We start from the raw sequence: 26,364 nt of genomic DNA, 5'->3' as shown, positions 1-26,364 counted from the left end.
GGCGGGACGGGAGGGGAGGGGCGGGCCGTGGTGTGCGCCCGTGCCCGGTTGGGGGCGGGGTCCCGGTAGGGGCGGGGCGCCCGTAGGGGCGGGGCTCCGGTAGGGGCAGGGCGGGCGCGAGGCTCGGCCATGGCGCTGCGCGCGCTGCTGCCGGTGCTCGCGCTGCTGGCGGGAGCGGCGACGTCACCGGGAGCGGCCCCGGCTGAGCCCCCGCTGCCCGGCCAGCCCCCGGACGCGCTGTTCGCCGCCGGGGCCGAGGCGTACACGCGGGGGGACTGGCCCGCCGTGGTGCTGCACATGGAGCGGGCGCTCCGGGCCCGCGCTGCCGTGCGCTCCCGGTTGGTCCGGTGCCGCCTGGGCTGCGCCAACGTCACGGCGGGACCGGCGGAGGGAACCGAGTCCCAGCCCGAACCGGCGCTCCGGGACCTGCTGTTCTTTCGGGGACTGCTGCGCCGCGCCGCCTGCCTGCGGGGCTGCGGGCCCGCCGAGCCCTCCCGGTACCGGCTGGGCGAGGAGCTGGAGCGGGAGTTCAGCAAGCGCAGCCCCTACAACTACCTCCAGGTCGCTTATTTCAAGGTGCGGGACCGGCGGTGGGACCGGGACAGGGGGTGGGTCGGGCCGGGAGCGGCTGTACCGGCAGCGACCACGGGAAGGGAACAGGGATGTCCCGGTGCGGCGGGAACCGGGACGGGCGGGGTGACCGGCGCGATCGCGGGGGGGACAGAAGGGACGGAGAGAACCGGGCGGGGCCGATCCTGGGCTGGGGTCCCGGAGCCGGGAGGGCTCCGATTGTCCGGCCCGGGTTGGCGGGGTGTCGCACGGGGCCCCGGGCCCTCCCCGTCCCTCCCTGCCCCCCCCCCAGTGCCACGTCGGAGCTCGCCGGAGCCGCCCCCGTCACCGCCCCATCCCGCCGGCGGGACCCCTGGTGTCCCGGGAACCGGGTGCCTCTGCACCCCTGGGGATCCGTGCCGGGGGGGACCCATCTCACCCCCACTCCCGTCCCGCCAGATGAACCGGCCGGCACAGGCGGCAGCGGCCGCTCACACCTTCTTCGTGGCCAACCCCGCACACCAGGAGATGCGGCAGAACCTGGAGTACTACCAGGCCATGGCCGGTGTCCGCCAGGATGACTTCACCGACCTGGAGGCCAAACCGCACCTGGTGAGACCCCCCCCCGCCGCGGGCAACCCCTCCCCAAACGACTGGGGAGGTCACAGCGCAGCTGTTGGCTCAGCAAGCGTGTGAGATGCCGCCTTGGTGCTGGAGGTCTGTCCCCAGCCCATGGGGACACGGTGCCCTGGGTGCTCCGTCACCTGGAGCTGAGACCCCCTCCCCAATTTCTCACCCCTCTGCAGACCAAGTTCCGACTGGGCGTCCGGTTTTACACGGAGGAGCAGCCGGCTGCTGCCGTCCTGCACCTGGAGAAGGCGCTGGGGGAGTATTTTGTGGCGGACGCCGAGTGCCGCGCACTCTGCGAGGGACCCTACGACTACGAGGGCTACAACTACCTGGAATACAACGCGGACCTTTTCCAGGCCATCACGGGTGGGAGCTGCAGGACAATCCTGGGGGGCAGTGGTCCCCAAACACCTGGAAGGTGGTGGGTCCCCATAGAGAGCAAACCCCATAGAAGGGAGTGTGGCCAGTAAGTGACAGGAGGTGTTTGCCCACACTCAGCACTGAGAATCCCCCAAATTCCAGAGGGATGTGGAGAAACAGGGGAGGGACCAGCAGAGGGACACCAAGGCACACAAGGGTGGGATGTGATGATGGTCACGCTTTCCCCAGCCAGCAGCACAGCCCCAGTCCCACAGAGGTGGGTGACCACCATCATTGGGGGTTTCCACCACCGAAAAGTTGTCAGCAGGAGGTTGGAGTGGAGACCCCCAAGGTCCTGCCCAGCACCCCTGGGATGACCACGGGCAGTGACGCGGGGTTTTTCTCCCCCAGACCACTACATGCAGGTGCTGAGCTGCAAGCAGGGCTGTGTGACGGAGTTGGCCTCCGAGCCCGGCCGCGAGAAGCCCTTGGAGGATTTCCTGCCCTCGCACTTCAACTACCTGCAGTTCGCCTACTACAACAGTAAGCAGCTCGGTGCCCTGTCCCCTGGTGGCCACCGGCGCTGGACGTTGTGCTCTGCACAGACAGAAATCAGAGACTCGCAGAATGGGTTGGGTTGGGAAGGGACCTTCAAAGCTCATCTAGTCCAAGCCAGGGTGCAGGGATGGGGCAAGTGCGTGAGGAACAGTGTGAGCAGCAGGTCAGGGAGGTTGTTCCTCCCCCTCTGCTCTGCTCTGCCCTGGGGAGGCCCCATCTGCACAACTGGGGCCAGGCCTGGGCTCCCCAGCTTCAGAAGGACAAGGAATTACTGGAGAGAGTCCAGCGAGAGCTACAAAGATGCTGAGGGCTCTGGAGCATCTTTGTGATGAGGAGACACTGAGAGAGCTGGGGCTGTTGAGCTGGAGAAGAGAAGCTGAGAGGGATCTGATCCATGGATCAATATCTCAGGGTGGGTGTCAGAGGATGGAGCAGACTCTGTTCAGTGGTGCCCAGCGCCAGGGTGAGGGGCAACGGGCACAGACTGAAACACAGGAGGCTCCATCTGAACATGAGCAGAAACTTGTGTGCTGGGAGGTGCCAGAGCCTGGCCCAGGCTGCCCAGAGCGGGTGTGGAGTCTCCTTCTCTGAGCCATTCAAAGCCCCTGGACCTGCCTGTGTGATCTGCTCTGTGACCCTGCGCTGGCAGGGCTGGGCTGGGGATCTGCAGAGCTCCTGCAGCCCAACCAGCCTGAGCTTCTATGACATCTTGCACTGGATCAGGTTGCTCAAAGCCCCATCCAACCTGACCTTGAACACTTCCAGTGATGCGGCATCCACAGCTTCTCTGGGCAGCCATTCCAGTGTCTCACCACCCTCAGCATAAAAAATTCCCTCCTTTTGGCCATCCCAAACCTACCCTCTTTCTTTTTAAAACCATTGCCCCTTGTCCTGCCACTGCAAGCCATGATGAAAAGTTGTCCCCATCTTTCTTGGAAGCCCCCATTGGTAACAGATAAAGTCTACAAGGTCTCCCTGGAACCTTCTCATCTCCAGGCTCAAGAACCCCCACTCTCAGCCTTTCTTCACAGAGCAGTTCCAGCCATCTGGCTATTTTCATGGCCTCCTCCGGCCCCTCTGCAGCAGCTCCATGTGTTCTGTGCTGAGGACCCAGAGCTGGACCAGCACTGCAGGGGTTCTCACCAGAGTGGAGCAGAGGGGCAGGGTTCCCCCCAGTCCTGCTGCCCATGGGGCTGGGGGTGCAGCCCAGGACATGGTTGGTTTCTGGGCTGCAGGTGCACTTTCCCAGTTCATGTCTGATTTTCCATCCACCAGCACCCCCAAGTCCTCCCTGTGGCTGCTCCAAGCCCCTCCACTCCCAGTCACTGGTGATGCTGGTGCAGGAGCTTCCACTTGACCTTGTTGATCTTCACGAGGTTCACACAGGGATGCTCCTCCAGCCTAAACTTTTTCTGTGCAAATTCCTCCAAAAGGAGGGAAAAAAAGAATGTATGAAGTCCAAGAAGATGGAAAGGCTGTGATCCTGGAGACTAAAGTAGGTCAGAGTGCTTCAGTGGCTGAAAATTGCAGGTTAGCCTGGGAATGGTTGCGTCTCGCTGTCTGTAAATGGACTTCAAGATGTTTGCCAAGCCAGAAAACTGCCCAAACAGCCACCCCGATGGCTGCTGACATGATTTTTGGAGGCAGGAGAGCACACTGGACTCTTAATTTTGCTGTTGTGGGAGCAGATGTCTTTGCTCCAGGGTATCTGCCCTACCCGGGAGACCCTTTGAAGAACAACAAGGACTTGCTCTCTTGTTTCTCCTCCTTCTCCGTGTTCACTCTGTGTCTGGTTCTCCTGGATGTGCCAGAACAACCTCGTTTCTCTTCGCAGATGGGAATTATGAAAAAGCCATCGAATGTGCGAAGACGTATTTGCTCTTCTTCCCAAACGACGAGGTGATGAAGCAGAACTTGGCCTATTACACCGCGGTCCTGGGGGAAAAGCTGGCAGGAGCCATCCAGCCCCGAGAGGTGAGTCACCAGCTGGACCGGCTGCTGCAGGGACATCCTGTGCCCTCCTGGCGCTCAGACCTGTGCAGAGGTTTTTGGGTCTGCTTCACAGAATCCCAGAGTGTCAGGGGTTGAAGGGCCCTGGAAAGCTCATCCAGTGCAATCCCCCATGGAGCAGGAACACCCAGCTGAGGTTCCACAGGAAGGGGTCCAGGCGGGTTTGAATGTCTGCAGAGAAGGAGACTCCACAACCCCCCTGGGCAGCCTGGGCCAGGCTCTGACACCCTCACCAGGAACAAGTTTCGTCTCAAATTGATGTGGAACCTTTTGTGTTCCAGTTTGCACCCATTGCCCCTTGTCCTGTCACTGGTTGTCACTGAGAAGGGCCTGGCTCCATCCTCCTGACACTCACCCTTTATATATCTGTAAACATTTTTAATATGGTCACCCCTCAGTCTCCTCCAGCTCCAGAGCCCCAGCTCCCTCAGCCTTTCCTCACACGGGAGATGCTCCACTCCCTCCAGCATCTTGGTGGCTGCGCTGGACTCTCTGCAGCAGTTCCCTGTCCTTCTGGAGCTGAGGGGCCACAACTGGACACAATATTCCAGGGGTGGTCTCCCCAGGGCAGAGCAGAGGGGCAGGAGAACCTCTCTGACCTACTGACCACCCCCTTCTAACCCACCCCAGGTACCATTGGCTTCCTGGCCACAAGGGCCCAGTGCTGGCTCATGGTCACCCTGCTGTCCCCAGGACCCCCAGGTCCCTTTCCCCTACACTGCTCTCTAATAGCTCATTCCCCAACTTACGCTGGAACATGGGGTTGTTCCTGCCCAGATTCCAGACTCTACACTTGCCCTTGTTATATTTCATTGAATTTTTCCCCACCCAGCTCTCCAGCCTGTCCAGGTCTCTGATGGCAGCACAGCTTCCAGTGTCAGCCACTCCTCCCAGCTTGGTGTCACCAGCAAACTTGCTGACAGTCACCCTATTCCCTCATCCAAATCACTGATGAATATATTGAATAATGGGTCTGCTCTGGTCCAGCCACCCTTTGGTGACAAGAGGGAGAGGAACAGGTGGACACAAGACCCAACAAGCTGGAGAGCAGCTGAGAGACTGAAAAATATCTCTGGCAAATACCTGTGGCCAAGTGAAGGTTTGATGGCTTCCAGGAGCAGAGCAGCTCTGGTGGGAGAGATCTGCGAGAGGCAGATGGACAGACCTGATAGGAGGACCTGAGCCCATCTCTGCTCCAGGCTTCTACAGCTGAAGGGAAATTGCTTAAAAATGGGATCTGGCCTTAAAATAGCTGGGTCAGGTGCTGCCTGGGACGTGGGAGACGGGGCTGGAGGTGTCTGCCCCACGTCAGGGAGAACAGGGAAGGGAATCGGCTTCTCGAGAGCTTCCTGCAGGAGGGACGTGCCTGTGCCTCGGTTTCCCAGGGTCATCCCCAGGGACAGGGATGTTCTTGCAGGATGGGGGAGCCAGAGCGGCCAGGAGCCAGGGCTGGAGGGAGGACCATGGGAGCCATGTCACCCTGCACCCTCCTGCCCTCGCTCGGGGCCTTTTGGAGCCCCTGACCGTCCCCTCAGCGCGTCCGTCTGTCCCTCTCCACAGGAGATCCAGGCGTACCGCCAGCGGAGCCTCATGGAGAAGGAGCTGCTCTTCTTCAGCTACGACGTCTTCGGCATCCCCTTCGTGGACCCGGTGGGTGGTGCTGGGCCAGGCTGGACGTGGTGGCCAGACAGGAAGGGACAAGGGGTCTGCGTCCCAGACCCTCCTCCAGCTCCTGATGATTTTGTTCTTCTGGCTGCAGGACACGTGGACACCTGAAGAGGTGATACCGAAAAGGCTGCGAGAGAAACAAAAGTGAGTGATCTCCCAGGCTTATGGCCAAGCCCCCCCAATGGGGAAACCAACGGGACGGACCCCTCCTCCTCCTGGGGTCCGGCCAGAGACCGTGGCCATGGAGCTGCTGCCAGGGAGGGTTTTGGTGTTGGGGCTGGGGGGCGCTGCTGGGGGGCAGAACTTTGCTCCTCATGGACCCCCAGAGTGATGGGGATGGGCAGGTCATCCCGAGGACCTCAGGAATGCCTTGAGGTGACGCTCTCCAGCCTTGGGCTTTGTCACCGGCCCCTGGAGACAGCTTGTCCTGCCCTCGTCCTGGTGCCCCTCATTCCCAACGCGGGGACAGTGGGGTGGAGCTGATGGCTGCCGCATGGCCAGGGCGGAGCGGGAGACGGCGGCGCGCATCTCGGAGGAGATCGGCAACCTCATGAAGGAGATCGAGACGCTGGTGGAGGAGAAGGCCAAGGAGTCTGCTGATATGAGCAGGTTCATCCGAGAAGGTGCGGAGGGCTGGGGGGTGAGGTGGGATGGGGACCTCCATGTCCCAGCTGCCACCTCGCTGTTCCTCTGCATGGGTGGTGGCAGGACCACAGCTTCCAGGGTTGGTGGCACCCATCCCTGTGTACTCCTGACCCCGTTTGTGCCACAGGTGGCCCCTTGGTGTATAAAGGGGCCAGTGTCACCATGAACTCCAAAACCCTGAACGGCTCGCAGCGCGTCGTGGTGGACGGAGTACTTTCCGATGAGGAGTGCCGGGAGCTGCAGAGACTCACCAACGTAGGATGGGGCCGGGGACGCCGAAGGGTCCCACCCAGCTGCTCAGACCAGTAACACCAGTTGGGTTTTGCAGGCGGCCGCCTCAGCCGGGGACGGCTATCGTGGGAAGACGTCTCCTCACACCCCCAGCGAGACCTTCTACGGCGTGACTGTCCTCAAGGCCCTCAAGGTCAGGGTGGCTCCGGGGTGGGGCAGAGCAGGCTGTTGAAGATGGGCAGCTGCCCAGGCTGAGCCCGTGTCCTCCGTCCCCCGCAGCTGGGCCAGGAGGGCAAGGTGCCCCTGCGGAGCGCCCACCTCTACTACAACGTGACGGAGAAGGTGCGGCACATGATGGAGTCCTACTTCCGCCTGGAGGTCCCGCTCCACTTCTCCTACTCGCACCTGGTGTGCCGCACGGCCATCGACGGTGAGCGCGGCCCTGGGGAGCACAGCCCCGGGACATCAGGTCTCCTTCAGCCTCTTGTCCTGTGTGCAGCTTCTCCACCAGGTCTGAGCTTGGACCTTTCCTTGGAGACCTCCTTGCTGCTCCTTCCCAGCCGGGGGTGTGGGAGCTCATCCCTAAGCCTGCTTTGGGAAGATGGGCAGCTCTGGTGGTGCCTCTGGTGGGGCTGGTGGCTTCACGCCACACAGGATTTCAGCATTTGGGACAGGCTGTGTCTGGAGAGCCATGGAGGTGCCACAGTGTACAAGTCAGAGGAGTTTTGCACCACCCGAATGGCCTCTCGTGGTCCTTGCTCCAGCGAGTGGGAGGGCTTTAGGCTGCAGGTGACATTCTTGTCACCTCCAAGCACGCAATGCTTGGGGACAGATGCCAGTTCTGCAGAGTCACAGGGGTCCTGACATGGTGGGTCTTGTTCCACCCTAGAGAAGCAAGAAGGCCGGAGTGACAACAGCCACGAGGTGCATGTGGACAACTGCATCCTCAACGCCGAGGCCCTGGTGTGCGTGAAGGAACCTCCAGCCTACACCTTCCGGGATTACAGGTACCCGTGGTGGCCACCAGCCAGAGCTTCCCCGCTTGAGGGCACCATGGCTTGGTGGCACCTGGGCTGGGAGGACAACCCAACCTGGGCTCCCTTGCTGTGGTGTTGGGGGAGCTCCCAGTGGCTGGAGCTGTGGCCTGGGGTGCCGGCCGTCATCTCTGCTTGTCCCCCGCATCCTCCAGTGCCATCCTCTACCTCAACGGGGACTTTGAAGGAGGAGCTTTCTACTTCACGGAGCTGGATGCCAAGACCGAGACCGTAAGTAGCTCAGCTGCTTGAGGATCCACTCGAGGCCCCAACACCAAACCCAGCTCCTGCCCGCTGTCCCCATCCCCACGGACAGTCCCTGTGCCACTGCAAGGTGTGAAGCTGGGTTGGGGGTCACCAACTCCCCCCGTGTCCCAGCGGGTCCCCTGACGGGCTGTCCCGTCCCCGGCAGGCGCAGGTCCAGCCCCAGTGTGGCCGCGCCGTGGGCTTCTCATCGGGCTCGGAGAACCCGCACGGGGTGAAGGCCGTGACCAAGGGCCAGCGCTGCGCCATCGCCCTCTGGTTCACATTGGACCCCCGGCACAGCGAGCGGGTGAGTGAGCACCCCCGGCGGGCGGGTTTTGGGGGCGCAGCGGCCGTGCTCACCCCGTGGGTCTGCCCCACAGGAGCGCGTGCAGGCAGACGACCTGGTGAAGATGCTTTTTGGGGCGGAAGAGGGGGATTCGCTGCAGGAGCCGGAGCAGGAGACACCGGCTGCTGTCACGGTGGGGAAGGACGAGCTGTGACGTCCCATGGGGACCAGGATGTCCCTGCTGGGACCAGTGACAGGTTGCTCAGCAATGGGGCTGCCAGAAAGCACCCCCCGCCCCCAACCACCATGGGGTGGGAATTGGGGGTTGCCGTGCACCCCCTTGCAGCACCCAGTGTCCCCTGTGGAGCTGCCACTTGAGCTGGGGGTGTCACAGAGACTCTGGGGGGTGACACGGGGGACGGGGCGGGATGAGGACCCGGTGCCACGGTAGCAGACACGTGCCTTTCCGCTCGGCCGAACCTGCGGCTATTTAAGTGCCTTCTGCAGAAAATGGGTGAATAAAGGTGGGTTTTTTCTAAGCTGTTGTTTGCTGGGCAGGGGCTGGAGGCTGGTGACCCGGTCACCGGGTGTGGGGACGCGTCCTTCCCTCCTCGCAACCATTTACTCGAGGGTTTTGCAGCCGTTCAACCCCAGGAAGGTGTTTTTGGGGACAAGGGGGACTTTTCAGGAGCCAAGCAGGTTCACTGGGCACTGGAGGATTTTTGGTGGGGGTGAGACAACCCCCAGCTCAACCCGCAGCGTCCCCTGGACCCCGCGCCAGCAGCGTGGGCAGGGACCCGCGGTTTCGGGGGGGAGGGAACCGTCCTTGAACAAGAAGGACATTGAGTGCGGTGGCACCCGGGACAGGGCTGGGAATTGTGTCCGGCAGGGCCATTACCATAACGATCCGGGGAATGTGAGTAAATAAATCCTGCCCCACGCGCGCAGCCCCAAACCCCCGTCATATTTGGCGAGGTTGCAGAGCAGGTCCCGTTCAGCATGGGGGTGGCAGGAGGGGGTCCCAGGGGGGTCAGTGTCCCCGGGATGGATGGATGGACGGACAGTCCCACCGCCGGTGGCTGCCACCCCCCAGCACCCGACCCCGTGCGTGAGCCGACTGCTGATGAGGCCGGTTAACGATTGCCAGGGCCTGGGGCTGCCGCTCGCTCGGTGGCACCGGGGCAGTGGCCCCGTGTCCCCCGCGCCCCGCGGGGGCGACGCCGCTGTCAATGGCGGCTCTTGTTGGTGCGCGGTGGTGTGTGCGGGTCCCCCGCGGAGAGGCGGGGGTCAGCCCTGGGACACAACCCCCTTCCCCGCTCCGGTGCCCAATCCCTAGAGCCACCCCAGGCTTCTGCAGCTGGAGGGGGGGTCCTGGCCCCCAGCAGGGGCGCGGGGGTCATGGATGGGGTGGGGCTCACTGCCCCAGCCCCCTCCCCTGGGCACCCCCATTTTTCCCATCTTGTCACTTGTCCCCATCTCCCTCAACACAAATCCCACCCCCAGGACCCAAGTAACCCCCATGCACCAAATCTCCCCCTGCAAGACCCAGTTCTCCCCCTGAGGACTCAAACTTTCACCCCCTGTCCCAAAATCACCCCCCACCAGACCCAAATCTTCTCCTCTAGGCTCAAATCTGTCCCACCCCAAGCCCCAGATCTTCCCCTGGTACCCAAATGCCTCCAGGACCCAAATCTCCAACCCAAATCTTCTCCAGACCCAAATCCCACCCCCCGACACCAAATCTTTTACCCCACCAAGCACCAAATGTTCCCCCCAGCCTCAAATCTTACTGCTCCCATCCCAGGCCCCAAATCTCTCTCCCCAGCCCCAAATCTCTCTCCCCAGCCCCAAATGTCCTTCTCCAGACCCAAATCTCCCCCCAACCCTAATATTTTTGCCCCCACCAGACCCAATCCCCAGCCCCATATCATACACCCCCAGCCCTAAATCCCACCCTGGCCCCCAAATGCCCCCCCCCCCCCAGACCCAAATACCCCAGTACCCACCCAGCCATGCCCCCCTGGGAGGACTCTCAGGGGGAATGGGGGGGGTGAGATGAGGGGCCAAGGGGTTCGGTTTGGGTCTGGGGGGGACATTTGGGTACTGGGGGGAAATTTTGAGGCCAGGGTGGGGTAAGATTTGAGACTAGAGGGGAAGATTTGGGTCTGGTGGAGGGGGGAGATTTTGGGTTGAGGGAGATTTGGGTCTGGGGGATTTGGGTCTGGAGGGGCCATTTGGGTACTGTGGGGAAATTTTGGGGACTGGGGGGGTTAAAATGTGAGGCTGTGGGGAATAATTGGGTCTGGTGGGGGGAAGCTTTGCGGGGGGGGAGATTTGGGTCTGGAGGAGATTTGGTCTGAGGGGGGAGATTTGGGTCTGGGGGATTTGGGCCAGGGGGCCATTTGAGTACTGGGGGGGGGCAGATTTTGGGACTGGGGTGGGATTTGGGTCTGGAGGGGACATTTGGGTACTGGGGGGGGATATTTTAGGAATAGGGTGGGATTTGGGGCTGGGGGGTACATTTGGGTACTGAGGGGAAATTTTGGGGGCCAGGCTGGGATTTGGAGCTGGGGGCGGGGTTACAATATGAGGCTGTGGGGAATAATTGGGTCTGCTGGGGGGGGAAATTTGGGGTTGGGCAGAGATTTGGATCTGGAGGAGATTTGGTCTGAGGGGGGAGATTTGTGTCTGGAGGGGGCATTTGGGTACTGAGGGGAAATTTTGGGGGCTGGGGGAGGTACGATATGAGGCTGTGGGGAATAAGTGGGTCTGGTGGGGGGAAAATTTGGGGTTGGGGGGAGATTTGGGTTTGGAGGAGATTTGGTCTGAGGGGGGAGATTTGGGTACGGGGGGGCGGATTTTAGGGCTGGGGTGGGGTCGGGGGCGTGGCTGGATGGGGCGTGGCCTGCTGGGTGTGGGCGTGGCCAGACGGGGCGTGGCCGCGGGCGGGCCGTGCCCGTGCTCGGCGCGGCGATGGGCGGCGGGCTGCGGGAGCTGAGCGGGTACCTGGCGGCGCTGGGCGGGTGGGTGGCGGCGCTGGCGGCCGCGGCGCTGCCGCAGTGGAGACAGAGCTCGTACGCCGGGGACGCCATCATCACGGCCGTGGGGCTCCACGAGGGGCTGTGGATGAGCTGCGCCGCGCAGAGCACCGGGCAGGTCCAGTGCCGCCTGCACGACTCGCTGCTGTCGCTCGACGGTGGGTACGGGGAGGGGGGAACCGCTTCTTCCGTGGGATGGGATCCTCCTGCCGTGGGTCTGAGCTCCCCGTGGGCTGGAGTCAGTCCCCAGTGGGGCTGAGCCCCTCGGGGGGTTTGACCCCCACCCATAAAGGCGCCGCTGTATGGGTTTGACCTCCCCCCATACGGATCTGAGCTGCTCTCATGGGTTTGAGCCCCCCCATGTGGGTCTGAGCCCCTCCTATGGGTTTGACCTCCCCCCATATGGGTCTGAGCTGCTCTCATGGGTTTGACCCCCACCCCCCCAATAAGGGTCTGAGCCCCTCTTATGGATTTGACCAGCCCCATATGAGTCTGAGCCCCTCTGTGTGTTTGAACCGCCCCCCAACAGGTGCTCCCACTCATAAGGGTGCCCCTGTATGGGTTTGACCCCCCCCAACAGGTCTGTACCCTCTCCCCGCCTGGGTGCTCCCATGGGTCTGAGCTCCCCTGGCCCCTCCACTGATCAGAGCCACAATGTGGGTCCAAGCTCCCCCCAACCCTGAGGGTCTGAGCCCCTCTTGTCTCCAAACCCCCCTGGATCTGAGCTCCTCTTGTCCCCATGGGTTTGAGCCCCTTTGTGTGTCTGAGACCACCCCCCAGCACCTGTGGGCATCACATTTGGGGACTGACAGTGCCCCATGGGGACACGGCAGCCCCGGGGCTGTGCATCACCCCCGTGACATTCGGGGACTGTGGTGCTGCTGTGGGCAAAGTGTTTCCCAGCCGGGAAATCCCACTGAGGATGAGTGTGGCCGAGAGGAAGGTGAGGGGGGCACAGGGAGCGAGGCCTGAGCTGAGCTGAGGTGTCCCCACCAGCCACGGGGAAGAGGTGACACGGGGAGGAGGTGACACGGGGAATAGGTGACACGGGGAGGAGGTGACACGGGCACCCGCAGTGAGGACAGGGGTAAGGGCGGGACAGACGAGGTGACCTTGCCGGGAGAGCGCGGCCGTGGCCGAGAGCGCAGGCTGGCAAGCGGCTTCGAGCGGCTTCGAGCGGCTTCTCTCCCCCGCAGTTCACATCCAGACCTCCCGGGCTCTCATGGTGATTTCTCTGCTCTTGGGTTTCTTTGGCATCATTGTGAGCGTGGTGGGCATGAAATGCACCAAGGTGGGTGAAGAGGATCCCGTCACCAAGAGCCGCATCGCTGTTGCCGGTGGTGTCCTCTTTGTCCTGTCCGGTAAGGCAGCTCCAGCCGTCGCACCTCTCGTGCAAAAGACCTTTTGAAAGCAGTTTGATGGAGGAAGGGGATGGGTTGATGTTGCTGATATTCAAGGTTTGATGTCTAGTTGAAAAAGTCCCTGCTCGCGGCGGGGGTTGGACCAGGTGACCTTAAAGGTCTCTTCTAACCCAAACCGCTCTGTGGTTCCATGTCCAGGTCTCTGCACGTTGGCTGCCGTGTCCTTGTACGCGACGCAGGTGACCTACGAGTTCTTCAGGGAGAGCGCCGTGCCCGTCAACGCCAGGTAAGAGCCGGGGATGCTCTTGATCTGTGTCCTGGCCCGGCCCTGTGTGTCCCACTGCACCTTCCCAGCTGGTTTTGGCACAGGTGGGGTCGCAGGCAGATGTGCCAGGAACCGGGGTGAGACCCGTGTACCCTGTGCTGTGGAACATCTCCCCAGTGCTGAAGCCATAGTTGGTACCACCCAGGACTTTGTGCTGGCACAGAGCAGGGGCTGGCGTGGAGTTCCAGCCCAAGGGAGAGTTAAACATGGGGAAACCTCATAGCTGGATCCACCCAACGCGGAAGATCGGAGAATCACAGATAGTTTGGGCTGAAGGGACCGTCCCAGCTCCCCAGTGCCCCCCCTGCCATGACAGGGACATCTTCACCAGCTCAGGTTGCTCAGAGCCCATCCAGCCTGGCCTGGGATGTCTCCAGGGATGGTTCAGCCACCACCTCTCTGGGTACCTGGGCCAGGCTCTCACCACCCTCAGGGCCAACAATTTCTACCTCATGTCCAGCCTGAATCTCCCTCCTTTAGTTTAAAACCATCACCCCTTGTCCTATCACAACAGGCCCTGCTCAAAAGTCTGTCCCCATCTTTCTTCTCGGCCCCTTTTAAGTCCGGAAAGACCTTAAAAAGTTGGTGTTGGCAAAAGAGAAGAAGCCCCAACATCTACCTCGGCATCACCCGCTCCCTTGTCAAGTATCCCAGCCTCCTGTGCCCGTCTCCATTCGCAGCTCTGCCTGTTCCGCCCCTCTCTCCGCAGGTACGAGTTCGGCTCCGCTCTCTTCGTGGGCTGGGGGGCCGCCAGCCTCTCCCTGCTGGGGGGGTCCCTCCTGTGCTGCTCCTGCCCCCCCAAGGAGCGCCGAGCCCAGCAGTACTACCGGCAGTCACCGCCGTCCACGGCCCGCGAGTACGTCTGACCCCAACCCTCCCGCCGCCAGCGCCTCCCCCAAAACCAGCCAGACCCCGGTGCCCCCATTGCGCTCCCTGGATGCCCCACGAGACCCTTTCCCTCCGCATCCTCCAGGCTTCAGCGCCCTTTTCAGCGCTGAATTTTTTCCTCTTATTCGGGTCGTAGCTCCTGTATCCATCATCGCCGGGCGCCCCCCCACTGGGGGGTTGCCCCCCCGGGGGGGGCAGCCTGTGGGTGTCTGGACCACATCCATCCGTCGCGTGGGTGCTGCGGAGTGTCCTGGCGATGCCGGTGCCAGGGGTGCAATGCCGGTGCCACGGGGGTGATGCCAGTGCCGGGGGGGCAATGCCGGTGCCACGGGGGCGATACCAGTGCCACGGGGGTGATGCCAGTGCCGGGGGTCAATGCCGGTGCCACAGGGGCAATACCGGTGTCGAGGGGGTGATGCCAGTGCCACAGGGGTGATGCTGGTGCCATGGGGGCAATGCCGGTGACAGAGGGGTGATGCCAGTGCTAGGGGGCAATACCGGTGCCGCGGGGGCGATGCCGGTGCCGGGGGACATGCAACACAGAAATGCTTTGTGCTGTGGACCCCCGTCCAGTTTTTGGGAGCAAAGCAGGCGCTTGCTTTTCCATCAGACCCAGCCCAGGGCTGCAGCGCCCCCGCACCCCACTTTTGTCACGGGGGTTGGGGTGCAAGCGTTCCCCTGCTTCATTGTTAGCCAAAAGCAACATTTTTAATGTTATGTTGAATTCCTGACCCGAGCGCGGGTGCTGGGGCTCCAGCTGAGCTCTGCCAGCTCCAATCTGCCCCGGGCTGATTTCTCACCAGGCACAAGTATGTGGCCTTGTTAACCAGAAGAATAAATGGTGTTGGGCAAATTAAAGCCGGCAAAAAGGGGTTTTGAACACAAAGCTGCGGTTTGTTTGCATTTTTGGTGCCCAGTGCCGCGGTGATTTCGGGCCGCAGGTGGACAGACCCGTGAATTTTGATGCCTCCCCGCTGCGTCCAAATCCCTCTTACCCGACAGGATCCCCTGGAGCGGGCGGTGAAGCGTCAGACGCCGGCGTGCTAATTGCCTCCGCCTCCCCTACCTGCGCTGAGCGCTGCTGAGCGCTGCTGAGCGCTGTGCCAGCGCCGCCGCTCTCTCTTCATCCTTAAATCCCCTCAAACCCCTGTATCTCCCTCCATCCATCCGTCCCTCCCTCCATCCATCCCTCCCTCCATCCATCCGTCCCTCCGTCCATCCATCCTTCCATCCGTCCATCCATCCATCCATCCATCCCTTCATCCATCCATCCGTCCCTCCATCCATCCATCCCTCCATCCTTCCATCCGTCCATCCATCCGTCCATCCATCCCTTCATCCATCCATCCATCCCTTCATCCATCCATCCCTTCATCCATCCATCCCTTCATCCATCCATCCCTTCATCCATCCGTCCATCCATCCATCCCTTCATCCATCCGTCCATCCATCCGTCCATCCATCCGTCCATCCGTCCGTCCATCCATCTGTCCCTCCATCCGTCCCTCCATCCATCCATCTGTCCATCCCTCCCTCTATCCCTCCATCTGTCCCTCCATCCCTTCCTCCATCCATCTGTCCATCCGTGCATCTGTCCCTCCATCCCTCCATCTATCCATCCATCCCTCTATCCATCCGTCTGTCCCTCCATCCATGCATCCCTCCTTCCATCCCTGCCTCCCTCCATCCGTCTGTCCCTCCCTCCATCCGTCTGTCCATCCCTCCATCCATCCGTCTGTCCCTCCATCCATCCGTCTGTCCCTCCCTCCATCCATCCGTCCATCCCTCCATCCATCTGTCTGTCCCTCCCTCCATCCGTCTGTCCATCCCTCCATCTGTCTGTCTGTCCCTCCATCCGTCTGTCCGTCCCTCCATCCATCCTCGCTGCATGTGCTATGCCAGCTCACCTGCAAGAAAACAACAGCGGAAACAATCCAAAGAGCACAATTATATTTTAATGATTATTTTATCTTTTTTCATCCACATTTGCTGAAGCAGCTCATTTCTTATCTGTTTTATTTCGCTCTCTTTTATTTTACTTTGCTCCATCTCCTTGTATTCCCATGTCCTGCTTTGGCTCCTGGTCCTTGCTGGAGGGCAAGCGGTGCTGTTTGCCCCGGGGGGGTTGGTTTCTCTCTCTCGCAGGTCTAACAGCCCTTTCTCTCTCTTTAAATCGCAGACCCCCTGTCAAAGTGTCTCCTTCACCCATCAGGGGAGAGCAGTGCTTGTAGTCGGGCCTCACCCAGCAGGCGCTGACCCCAACTTCTGGGGTCCCCCCCAAACACCAAAAGCTGCTGCAGTGAGGATTGAAAAGGAAACTCGTGCGTTTTTATACCAAGAGCACAGTGTTGCGTAGAAGAACATTTTTACTCTTTTAATATAGAATCGCATTAACTTTTCTATGGGGTGCGTGGCCGCGGGAAGGGGACCGGGTGGGATTTTTAAAGGCTTTTTTAATGATTTATTTGTACTAAAACTTGTGACTCAGCGGTATTAAAACACCTCCCATCGCGGGCGTCCTTCTGGAGCCGTCTCTTTGCTCTCCCCAGTTCCCCACCCGGGCCCGGCCCCTCCGGGGGTCAAACCGGCTTCTGCAACCACATTCTCCCCCATGCTGGATGGTTTTGCCCTCCCAGGCAATCTGACCCAATATCTCAAGTCTTTTGCCATGTGTTGCTCTTGGATGAGGGGATGGGGCCTTAAAAACTGCTGAATTGAAGGCTAAACCCATGGAAAAGCCCCATGACACCCCATCCCCTCCCCAAAACCAGGGATTTTTACAGCAGGATGAGCATGAACCAGCACTGGGCCCTTGTGGCCAGGAAGCCAATGGTACCTGGGGTGGGTTAGAAGGGGGTGGTCAGTAGGTCAGAGAGGTTCTCCTGCCCCTCTGCTCTGCCCTGGGGAGACCACATCTGGAATATTGTGTCCAGTTGTGACCCCTCAGTTCCAGAAGGACAGGGAACTGCTGCAGAGAGTCCAGCGCAGCCACCAAGATGCTGAAGGGAGTGGAGCATCTCCCGTGTGAGGAAAGGCTGAGGGAGCTGGGGCTCTGGAGCTGGAGAAGAGGAGACTGAGGGGGGACTCATTCCTGGGGATCAATATGGAAAGGGGCAGTGTCAGGAGGATGGAGCCAGGCTCTTCTGGGTGACAACCAGTGACAGGACAAGGGGCAATGGGTGCAAACTGGAACACAGGAGGTTCCACTTAAATTTGAGAAGAAACTTGTTCCTGGTGAGGGTGTCAGAGCCTGGCCCAGGCTGCCCAGGGAGGTTGTGGAGTCTCCTTCTCTGCAGACATTCAAACCCGCCTGGACCCCTTCCTGTGGAACCTCAGCTGGGTGTTCCTGCTCCATGGGGGGACTGCACTGGATGAGCTTTCCAGGGCCCTTCAACCCCTGACATTCTGGGATTCTGTGATTTGGGGCCCGCGGTGGCTCCTGTGACACCCCCCAGGTCACCCCAGGTCACAGAAAAGCATCAGCCAAGGGGGGGCGGGAAGCAGCTGTGAGGAGATAACGTGGGGGGTATAAAGGCCCCCACTGTTCTCCGCACAATCCCTCTGTGTTTTGTTCAGGATAAAATACGGGATCGGGATGCCGAGCTCCACGAGACCCGTGGGATTCGCTGCCACCCACACCGCGCCCAGGCCAAACCGTGGCTGTTTGCCCGCCCCAACACGCTTCTTTTATTTAATAAAAGCAGGATGATGAGCATTGTTCATGTTTCTCATCATCCCTCTGGCTTGCATGCAGAAATCCTGCGAAATAATATTCATTTTAAATAGGCAGAACTGAGGGAAAAGGGAGAATGACCCCAGAGCCCTCTCCACCTCGCTGAGACATTCCCATTGAAGAAGACATCATTATCCCTCATTTCTATCTCTCATTTCCTTTCCTTCCAGCCGTAGCAGCTTTATCCTGCACCATATGTGCTGAACCGCAAAGATTTGGGTCTCCTGTCAGCCCCATTTTTTTAATGTACGAGTTTTACAGACTTAGTGGGACACAAGAGCTGATTTTTCACCTTCATTACCCTGGGCAATGACCTTAATTATTCACCCACTGGCAGACCTGCCCCTCTGCCTGCAGCTTGTGGAGCCCCCAAATGTTTCAATTGAGGATCAACAAGGCAAATTGGTTTGATATATATAATATATATATTTATAATGAACTCTTTAGATGAGCAGAAAACAAAAACAAATGTATTTTAGAGGCACTAGTGTGGTGTGCAGCTGCAGGTTTGTGTTGCCTCAATCATGGATGTCCAAGTACCACAAATTCCTGAGCTGTAAATGGTGGGAAGTGAAGATATTAACACACAAACCCTCCTGGATGTTTTCAGCACTAATTCACAGTATGTTTGGGATTGGAAGGGTCCTGTAAAGCTCATCCAGTGCAATCCCCCCATGGAGCAGGAACACCCAGCTGAGGTTCCACAGGAAGGGGTCCAGGCGGGTTTGAATGTCTGCAGAGAAGGAGACTCCACAACCTCCCTGGGCAGCCTGGGCCAGGCTCTGCCACCCTCACCAGGAACAAGTTGCTTCTCCTCTTGCAGTGGAACCTCCTGTGTTCCAGTTTGCGCCCATTGCCCCTTGTCCTGTCACTGGTTGTCACCCAGAAGAGCCTGGCTCCATCCTCCTGACACTGCCCCTTTCCGTATTGATCCCCAGGAATGAGTCCCCCCTCAGTCTCCTCTTCTCCAGCTCCAGAGCCCCAGCTCCCTCAGCCTTTCCTCACACGGGAGATGCTCCACTCCCTCCAGCATCTTGGTGGCTGCGCTGGACTCTCTCCAGCAGTTCCCTGTCCTTCTGGAGCTGAGGGGCCACAACTGGACACAATATTCCAGGTGTGGTCTCCCCAGGGCAGAGCAGAGGGGCAGGAGAACCTCTCTGACCTACTGACCACCCCCTTCTAACCCACCCCAGGTACCATTGGCCTTCCTGGCCACAAGGGCCCAGTGCTGGCTCATGGTCACCCTGCTGTCCCCAGGACCCCCAGCTCCCTTTCCCCTACACTGCTCTCTAATAGCTCATTCCCCAACTTACACTGGAACCTGGGGTTGTTCCTGCCCAGATGCAGGAACAACCGCTACATGCCCAGAGTGGGACCCGCCATGTGTCAAAATCCTGGGAAAAAGGATAAATCAGGATAAATCCACAGCAATCGCACAGATCGAGCACCTGGGGCTGGAACTCAAGGGTTTGCCAAGACGCCGGTGCCAAAATCCCCACAGGTCAGGGATTATCCAGAGGCCAAAAAAAACCCAAAGCAACACAAACCTGAAAAGCCCGAGTGTGTCCCTCAGCTACAACCCATGAAATGGAAATGGGGGGGTGTTTTCCACCGGGCCAGCGATGCTCTGGGAATGCTGCACCACGATGCTTTGCCAAAAAATGAGAAAAGAAGTGATTATTTTCCCAAATACAAGTGGATCAGGGAACAAACTTGAATCTTTTAGGGCAGTTCCAGGTGGGGGTTCCAAATTCCAGGGTCACAAAAACCTCCTTGGGGGTGAGCAGACACATTATCTGAGCCATAACCGCTGCAGTGGTTATCAATCACTTGTTTTCCACTTAATGTGTGGGGGAAAGGGTTTTAATCATCGGCTACGTGCCTGGCCAAAGGGTTTTCATTGTCCTCCTCGTTTTAGCTCCTTCCTCCAGCCACCTCCGCACCTCTGCCCCTTTCACACCAGCCCTGGGGACCCAACGGATCCCAGGCCGCTCACTCTTAGGCAGTAATTAAAATGTCTAATTAAAAACTGTGGGATACTTGCCCAGGACACAGAGTCCCCCGCCTGGGGAGCGTTCCCAGCGGGTCCCCACAGGTTCCCCCACGTGATGTTTTGGGGGAGGCTCCGTTCCCAACCCGCTCCCCTCTCGCCGCGGGGTCGCACGGAGCACAAACCCGGCTGACGTGCCTTGGAAACCTGAAAGAACCCGGCGGTGGCTCCGCGGGCGCCGCGTTGCCCCAGCGGGTCCGGACCAGCCCATCGCTGCTCGAAACCATCGTCCCCGCCCGCGGGGATGAGCCTGCGGGGCAGGTAACGCTGCCCAGAGCCCCTTCCCATTGCCAGCGGGCCAGAGCTGGGCTCGCGGGGTGAAGGATTTGTTTTCCCTTTCCTTTCCTTTCCTTTCCTTTCCTTTCCTTTCCTTTCCTTTCCTTTCCTTTCCTTTCCTTTCCTTTCCCTTTCCATTCCTTTCCCTTTCCTTTCCCCTTTCCTTTCCATTCCTTTCCCTTTCCTTTCCCCTTTCCTTTCCTTTCCTTTCCCCTTTCCTTTTCCCTTTCCTTCTTTCCCTTCGTTTCCCCCCTTTCCTTTCCTTTCCTTTCCTTTCCTTTCCTTTCCTTTCCTTTCCTTTCCTTTCCTTTCCTTTCCTTTCCTTTCCCCTTTCCTTTCTCCTTTTTCCTTCTTTCCTTTTCCTTTCCTTTCCTTTCCTTTCCTTTCCTTTCCTTTCCCTTTACTTTCCTTCCCTTCTTTCCTTTTCTTCATTTCTTTCCTTTCCCCTTTCCTTTCCCTTTTCCCTTCCCTTTCCCCTTTCCTTTCTCCTTTCCTTTCCTCTTTTCTTTCCCCTTTTTCCTCCTTTCCTTTCCCCTTTCCTCTTTTCTTTCCCCTTTTTCCTCCTTTCCTTTCCCCTTTCCTTTTCCTTTTCCTTCTTTCCCTTCGTTTCCCCCCTTTCCTTTTCTTTCCTTCCTTCCTTCCCTTTCCTTTCCTTTCCTTTCCTTTCCTTTCCTTTCCTTTCCTTTCCTTTCCTTTCCTTTCCTTTCCCCTTTTTCCTTTCCTTCTTTCCTTTCCCTTTCCCTTCCCTTTCCTTTCCTTCCCTTCTTTCCTTTTCTTCATTTCATTTCTTTCCTTTTCTTCATTTCTTTCCTTTTCTTCATTTCTTTCCTTCCCCTTTCCTTTCCTTTTTTCTTTCCTTCTCTTTCCTTGCTTTCATTTCCCTTCCTTTCCCTCCCCGCTCCCTCCTCTCTTCTCCTTGCTCCTCCAACTCAAACCGCTGCACAATTTTCTTCGAAGGCTCCAGAAGAGCCGGGGTCTGGTGCACAAAGACACAAGGTTATGGAGGGTTGGTTCAGAAGGGAGCTCGGGAAACTCCAAACGAAGGTCGCGAACTGGGGTTCAGCGAGACGGCTCAGAGCGACGTGGGGAGCCACGCCATGGTGCGCGGGTCTGGCTGAAGGTCACAAAACCGGCCATGGCGCTGGGTCATCACCCTGCGATAATTAACCCAGGCCACACGGCCACATTCATCAACCCCCTTCCGGGAACCCCCTGCCCAAAGGGTTGCAACTTCAAGTGTTAAAATATTTAGCAACTTGGGCTGCGGAATGCGTTGAGGTGGGATTCGCGGCCAGGCCGTGAAGACGCGATGTCCTCTGCTCCACATCTCCACCGCTCTCTGCAATGTCCCTTCATCTCTGGCAAGGATGGAAAACAGAACGGTCCCATGCCTTCTGGTCCTTGGAAACGCTCCTCAAGGGCACCCATCTCAAGGCCCAGCCGCCATCATCCTCCTCCCTCATGGGAGATGCTTTCCTTGAGCTTGAGGTTGGGACATCTCCACCGGACACTGCTTGTGCTCCAGCCCGGATGTTTCAACACTGCATTGATTTTCTTAAAACAGAGCAAGTAAAAGCAGTTGATCTTCCCACCAAATCACATGGACATGGGGATGGAGGCACCAAGAAAACCCCGGGAAATCAGGAAACAAATGCTCCTATCACAGGTTTTGGCAACAGTTGGTGTTTGACAAAGTTTCCAGCAGCCCAGATGCCCAAAGGGCAAGTTGGCATCTTCAGATGGTCTGTTTGGAAGAGAGGACATCTAGAGAACAACCCAGCATGGGTGACTCCACTGCAAAATTAATGGGTCCCTGAGGGCCCCATCTACACGCAAACCTGGTGGCCCAACCTCAGCTGAGGGTATCAGAGCATTTTGGCAGCATTAAGGACCATGAGATGCACCCCAAATGACTCATAGGGGAGATCCTGGCCTGGGTGGCACTTTGTTCTTGGTGGATCGGGGATGTGGGAAGGGGCTGGGGCTGGGTGGCTGATGTCTCGGTGTCCTTGCAGGTGACCCCATGAGCGCAGCCCTGCAGATGACGGCGTTTGGCCTGGCTCTGCTCTCAACCCTCTTCCTGCTCCTGGCCACGTGCACCGACTGCTGGATGGTGAACGCTGATGACAGCTTGGAGGTGAGAGAGCGACCGCCCTGCGGGGGTGGCCTTGGCATCCGTGGGGTTATAGAATCACAGAAGCATTTGGGTGGAAAAGCCTCTCAAGATCATGAAGTCCAACCATTCCCCACCCCTGTCCCTGCCCCATGTCCTGAGAACCTCCTGTCCGTCTGTCCAGCCCTCCAGGGATGGTGACTCCAGCACTGCCCTGGGCAGCCTGTTCCAATGCCCCACAGCCCTTTGGGGAAGAAATTGTTCCCACATCCAACCTCAACCTCCCCTGGGCAACTTGAGGCCGTTTCCTCTGCTCCTGGCGCTTGTTCCTGGGGAGCAGAGCCCGACCCCCCTGGCTCCAAGCTCCTTTCAGGCAGTTCAGAGATCAGAAGGTCTCCCCTCAGCTCCTGTTCTCCAGCTGAACCCCCAGGTCCCTCAGCCGCTCCCATCACACTTGTGCTCCAGCCCCTCACCAGCTCCGTTCCCTTCTCTCCACTCGCTCCAGCACCTCAAGGCCTTTCTTGGTGTGAGGGGCCCAAAACTGACCCCAGGATTCAAGGTTTGGCCTCAGCAGCGCCCCATGGGGCACGGGGTTGAGACACGGGGTTGCACATCTCCACGGGCTTGGAAAGGTGGATACAGTGGCACAAACCTGCTGCTTTCTTCATGAGTCAGAGAATTAGAGGATGAGAGAGAGGGAGAAATGCTGGAGCAGGAGACAGCGAGACATGGGACGTGTGCAGCTGCGTTGGTGGGAGCCTGAAGATCTGCCTCGCTGGGCTGGTTGGTCCCTGGGGAGCTGGGATGCGCCTGAGTGCCCTTCTCTTCCATCCAGGTGAGCCACAAATGCCGGGGGCTTTGGAGGGAATGTGTCACCAACATGCAGGACGGGGTCAGGACCTGTGACCAGTACGACTCCATCCTGGCTGACCACCCGGGTGAGCTGCCATGGCCTGGAGGTGTTCTTGAAGTTCAGAGCTGACATTTTTCCCTCTTCCTTTTCGAGATGATCCCCGTTGCAAAGGTCTGACCCTCAGCAGGAGCAAAGCAGGCCCGGGCTCCTCTTGGTCTCCTGCCCCATCAGCACGGCCTGGGCAGCAGAGCGGGGGTCAGCCAGGTCTGTCACGGGGTCGTGGAGCAGCCGAGGGGTCATGGCGCACACAGCCCGGGCGCAGCTCCTGCCTCCAGCACACGGTGGGATTTGCAATCCCATTGATGTCACCTATGGGGCGAGGACCTGGCCAAGGACTTGTGTCCTCAGCTTATGGACAGTCACGCCATGGTGTGGAGGCTTCTCCTGGCCTGCACAGAAGAGCCCTTGTGTGGGGCAGTGACATGGGACAACCCAGATTTGGGCAGTGGAGAAGGGAACAAGAGGCAGCACAGACAAAGTGGGGCTGTGCTGGTCTGGGGCCAAAGCTCTGTAGGGAGAAGCCCCACTGCACACAGCTGGCGATGCGACCCGTGCCAGCTCTCACATCTGTCACCAGTGCCTTGATACTTGCTCTTCAAAACAGCAGCTACACAACCTGGAGGGAAAAGACGACCAGTTTGGACAGCAGCATCTTCTGTCCAAGCCCGTGCAGGAAGGTCTTGAGCCGGTGACCACATCCCAGGTGCTGACCGGCGCACCTGATGTTGATTGGTTCCTTGAGTTGGTCTAACAAGGAGCTTATAAAGTCCTGGTGCAAGGTTTCTGCTGAGCCTGGCGAGCACTTTGGCTACGGCACACGGCAAACACGGGGTTGGTGGGTCCCGATGTAGATACCTCCTATGGACATGCGCACTGCTGGGTTCGGTGACTGCAGGGACACGGGCAGCAGTCTGGAGCAGGGACACCAGGTCCTCTGAGCACTCCTCAGGCCCCTTTCTGGTTTTCTTTCCTTTCCTTCCCAGTGAAGATCGTGGTGACGCGGACCCTGCTGATCTCCGCAGACCTCCTGGCTGGCCTGGCCTTGGCTACGCTGCTCCTCGGGCTGGACTGCATCAAGTTCCTCAAGGAGGATCCGCATGTCAAACTGAAGATGTGCTACGGGGCCGGTGTCACCCTCGGCATCGGGAGTGCGTGGCTGGGACAGCCAAGGGCCAGATGGACCTTGTGTCCCAAGGGGAGCAGGGGGGATGCTGAGAGCTGGGGAGACCCCCCAGAGGAGTCTTGGGGACATTGTGGGGGTCATATGGCTCTTCCTTAATCAGTCTCGTTCCTCCCAGGCATCCTGGGGCTCGTGGGCTCCGTGTGGTACGCGGTGGACGTCTACGTGGAAAGGACCACACTGGTGTCACGCAACATCTTCCTGGGCGTCCACTACGACTTCGGGTGGTCGTGCTGGCTGGGGATGGCCGGCTCCACCGGCTGCTTCGCCGCGTCCGTGCTGCTGACCTGCTGCCTCTGCACCTGCACCGGTCAGTCTGCCCGGCACACCCCACGGGGCTTTCTGACCCCAGGGATGCGTGTGGGTGAAGGAGCAGCTCAGGGGGTGCAGGAACTCCGCACAGGGTCCAGCCAAACGGAGGTGAACCCCTTTGTGTCTGGACGCGCGCCCTGGCTGGGAGGTTGGGTCATGCAGGGCAGGACGGGGCACAGTGGGGACCTTGAGGGTGCGGAGGGGGCACAGAAACGCTCCATGCACATCTGTGGGACCCAGAGGTGCCGGGAAAGGTGTGTTGATGTCCAAGAAACACAGCAGCCACACTGGAGCTGCGTCACTGCGACCAAAACCCGAGCCGGCGGCTGCAGGGAGGTGCTGATGGAAATCTGTCCATCCCACCATCAGGGACGTGGGGCGGGTCCCAGGGGGTGGAAGCGACTCCGCAGTGCTGGCTGTCTGGGGCCAGCTCTCCCACTGCGTCCCCACGCTGCGACACTCGTGACACAACCCAACTCTCCCCCGGCAGAGCCTGGCAGCCACCAGCGACCCCAGAGGCCTCCCCAGCCCCGCGGCCCATCGGCCACCAGCAAGATGTACGCTGTGGCCTCCCGCGTGTGACGGGCCGGCTCCCCACGCCCGGCCCCGCTGCGGGGCCCTGGCCCCCGCCTGACCCCATTAAAGCACCGTCACCTGGACTGGGACATCTCGGCCGTCACTGTAACGCTCCAATCGCAGGGTTTGCATGAGCTGTGGCAGCAGCAGCCGCAAAAAAAGTGCTGCAGAAGTCACTTGCATACGAGGCTCCTTTCCCTAATTCCTGGTTTCACAAAAATAAACCCCAAAAATTGTCACTTTAAGAAAAGGTGCCCCCAAGTCCCCCGGGGCGGCTGTTGGGACACTGAGGGTGAAAGAGCGACTGGGAAATCACTGGGTGGAAAGTCCTTTCCGCACAGAGCAACGGTGACCGCAGAGCAACACTGACTCCACGTGGCCGGTGGCCCTGATGGCTCCGGCCCCCGGAAACCGCCCCGCGCTCAGAAATGCAGCAGCTCCGAGCTGTGCACTTACAAACCGGGTAAAGCTGGAGGAGCCGGGAGCGTTTCTGGTTCCCTGGGGTTACTGGTGGGGGAACTGGAGCCACACGTCCGGCGCAGGACGCGGTGAAGCCTGAGGAGGGTGCTCGACCTGCAAAGCTGCCTTTTTAAATCATTTCCAAATGAATTATCATCCTTCTTGCAACCCCTTCGGAAAACAATGCAGGACCCAAAGCCCCCCCAGCCATTGCTGGCTGCTCCGTCTCTGCCCCATCCCTTCCCACAGTGCAGGGACATGGGGCAGAAAGGTCCCCAATCCACATTTTGTCACCCCAAAAGGCAGCAGAACAAGCCTGAGTGGACATTCCCACAGGGCTACAGTCCCTCAACGGGAAGGTGCAGGACAGACTCGCAGCAGCGCTTTGGTGGCCCCTTCAGGCTGTAAAACACCTGCACCCCCGGCTAGGACAGCCCCAAGGGTCCCCCCAGGGTGTTTGTCCCCCAGGAAGATGGGGACGTTGTTTCCAATCTCACCCGCAGCGTTTCACAGCTCCCGCTTTGGGCGCGATGCAGAAACACCCCCAAGCGGCTGCCGCGTCCTGCGGCGGGGGCGCGAGTCCGTCTGCGTCACCGGTGCAGGGTGGAGAGACCCAGAGACCTGAGAAATGACAGAAATCCCATGGCTGAAGCTGCGGGACGAACCAAGAGGCAGTGACCGCTCGCTGTCCCCCGCGGGGTGTCCGTGCTCCCAGGGACAGTCGGCGGTTGGCACAGCGGGGACGGCAGCCAGAGGGTGTTTAGGGGACCCTGAACGCGCTTGAGCACACGAGAAAACAGTTAAAGTGAGCAGAATTCACACAACACAGCTGGGAGCTGTGAAATCTGCCAGCAGAACACACCACACACACCAGGGCTGGCACTTTGTCCCCCAAACCTTTTAGGAATATTTAACTTACAGCC

At 59.5% G+C, this 26,364-nt stretch overlaps 3 protein-coding genes across 3 annotated transcripts; all 3 read left to right on the top strand.

Annotated features, from left to right (window-relative positions):
• The first annotated feature begins 93 nt into the window (after positions 1–93).
• On the top strand, positions 94–8,756 carry P3H1 (prolyl 3-hydroxylase 1). Its single transcript, XM_065855068.2, has 15 exons — positions 94–576; positions 1,009–1,161; positions 1,356–1,545; positions 1,951–2,082; positions 3,932–4,071; positions 5,668–5,757; positions 5,867–5,919; positions 6,277–6,398; positions 6,548–6,675; positions 6,749–6,844; positions 6,931–7,081; positions 7,541–7,658; positions 7,841–7,916; positions 8,098–8,238; positions 8,312–8,756. Exons 1-15 carry the CDS (start codon positions 130–132, stop codon positions 8,429–8,431), a joined length of 2,157 nt encoding a protein of 718 aa, XP_065711140.2. The 5' UTR covers positions 94–129; the 3' UTR covers positions 8,432–8,756.
• Positions 8,757–11,186: 2,430 nt separating this feature from the next.
• On the top strand, positions 11,187–16,342 carry CLDN19 (claudin 19). The gene is made up of 5 exons (XM_065855247.2): positions 11,187–11,413; positions 12,452–12,616; positions 12,815–12,902; positions 13,651–13,797; positions 16,009–16,342. Exons 1-5 carry the CDS (start codon positions 11,191–11,193, stop codon positions 16,058–16,060), a joined length of 675 nt encoding a protein of 224 aa, XP_065711319.1. The 5' UTR covers positions 11,187–11,190; the 3' UTR covers positions 16,061–16,342.
• Positions 16,343–21,855: 5,513 nt separating this feature from the next.
• Positions 21,856–25,164, top strand: LOC136111281 (claudin-16-like). Its single transcript, XM_065855324.2, has 5 exons — positions 21,856–22,025; positions 22,837–22,939; positions 23,898–24,062; positions 24,213–24,404; positions 24,897–25,164. The coding sequence occupies exons 1-5, from the start codon at positions 21,912–21,914 to the stop codon at positions 24,986–24,988; spliced, it is 666 nt and encodes a 221-aa protein (XP_065711396.2). The 5' UTR covers positions 21,856–21,911; the 3' UTR covers positions 24,989–25,164.
• Positions 25,165–26,364: the final 1,200 nt, after the last annotated feature.

This window comes from Patagioenas fasciata, chromosome 23, assembly GCF_037038585.1.
Source record: "Patagioenas fasciata isolate bPatFas1 chromosome 23, bPatFas1.hap1, whole genome shotgun sequence".
Taxonomy (NCBI): domain Eukaryota; kingdom Metazoa; phylum Chordata; class Aves; order Columbiformes; family Columbidae; genus Patagioenas; species Patagioenas fasciata.
The sequence above is the reverse complement of the archived record's forward strand: the minus strand, read 5'-3'. Positions and strand labels throughout refer to the sequence as shown.

What these genes read in the sequence shown, in the direction of transcription:
- P3H1 (XM_065855068.2), top strand. Translation starts at nt 130, where the DNA reads ATGGCGCTGCGCGCGCTGCTGCCGGTGCTCGCGCTGCTGGCGGGAGCG. An exon ending in AGGCTGCGAGAGAAACAAAA is followed by an intron (nt 5,920 to 6,276) that starts GTGAGTGATCTC and finishes CCGCATGGCCAG; the next exon opens with GGCGGAGCGGGAGACGGCGG. An exon ending in GTGCCGCACGGCCATCGACG is followed by an intron (nt 7,082 to 7,540) that starts GTGAGCGCGGCC and finishes GTTCCACCCTAG; the next exon opens with AGAAGCAAGAAGGCCGGAGT.
- CLDN19 (XM_065855247.2), top strand. Translation starts at nt 11,191, where the DNA reads ATGGGCGGCGGGCTGCGGGAGCTGAGCGGGTACCTGGCGGCGCTGGGC. An exon ending in GCCGTGCCCGTCAACGCCAG is followed by an intron (nt 12,903 to 13,650) that starts GTAAGAGCCGGG and finishes CTCTCTCCGCAG; the next exon opens with GTACGAGTTCGGCTCCGCTC. An exon ending in CCGCCGTCCACGGCCCGCGA is followed by an intron (nt 13,798 to 16,008) that starts GTACGTCTGACC and finishes TTTAAATCGCAG; the next exon opens with ACCCCCTGTCAAAGTGTCTC.
- LOC136111281 (XM_065855324.2), top strand. Translation starts at nt 21,912, where the DNA reads ATGAGCGCAGCCCTGCAGATGACGGCGTTTGGCCTGGCTCTGCTCTCA. An exon ending in ACGCTGATGACAGCTTGGAG is followed by an intron (nt 22,026 to 22,836) that starts GTGAGAGAGCGA and finishes TCTTCCATCCAG; the next exon opens with GTGAGCCACAAATGCCGGGG. An exon ending in CATCCTGGCTGACCACCCGG is followed by an intron (nt 22,940 to 23,897) that starts GTGAGCTGCCAT and finishes TTTCCTTCCCAG; the next exon opens with TGAAGATCGTGGTGACGCGG.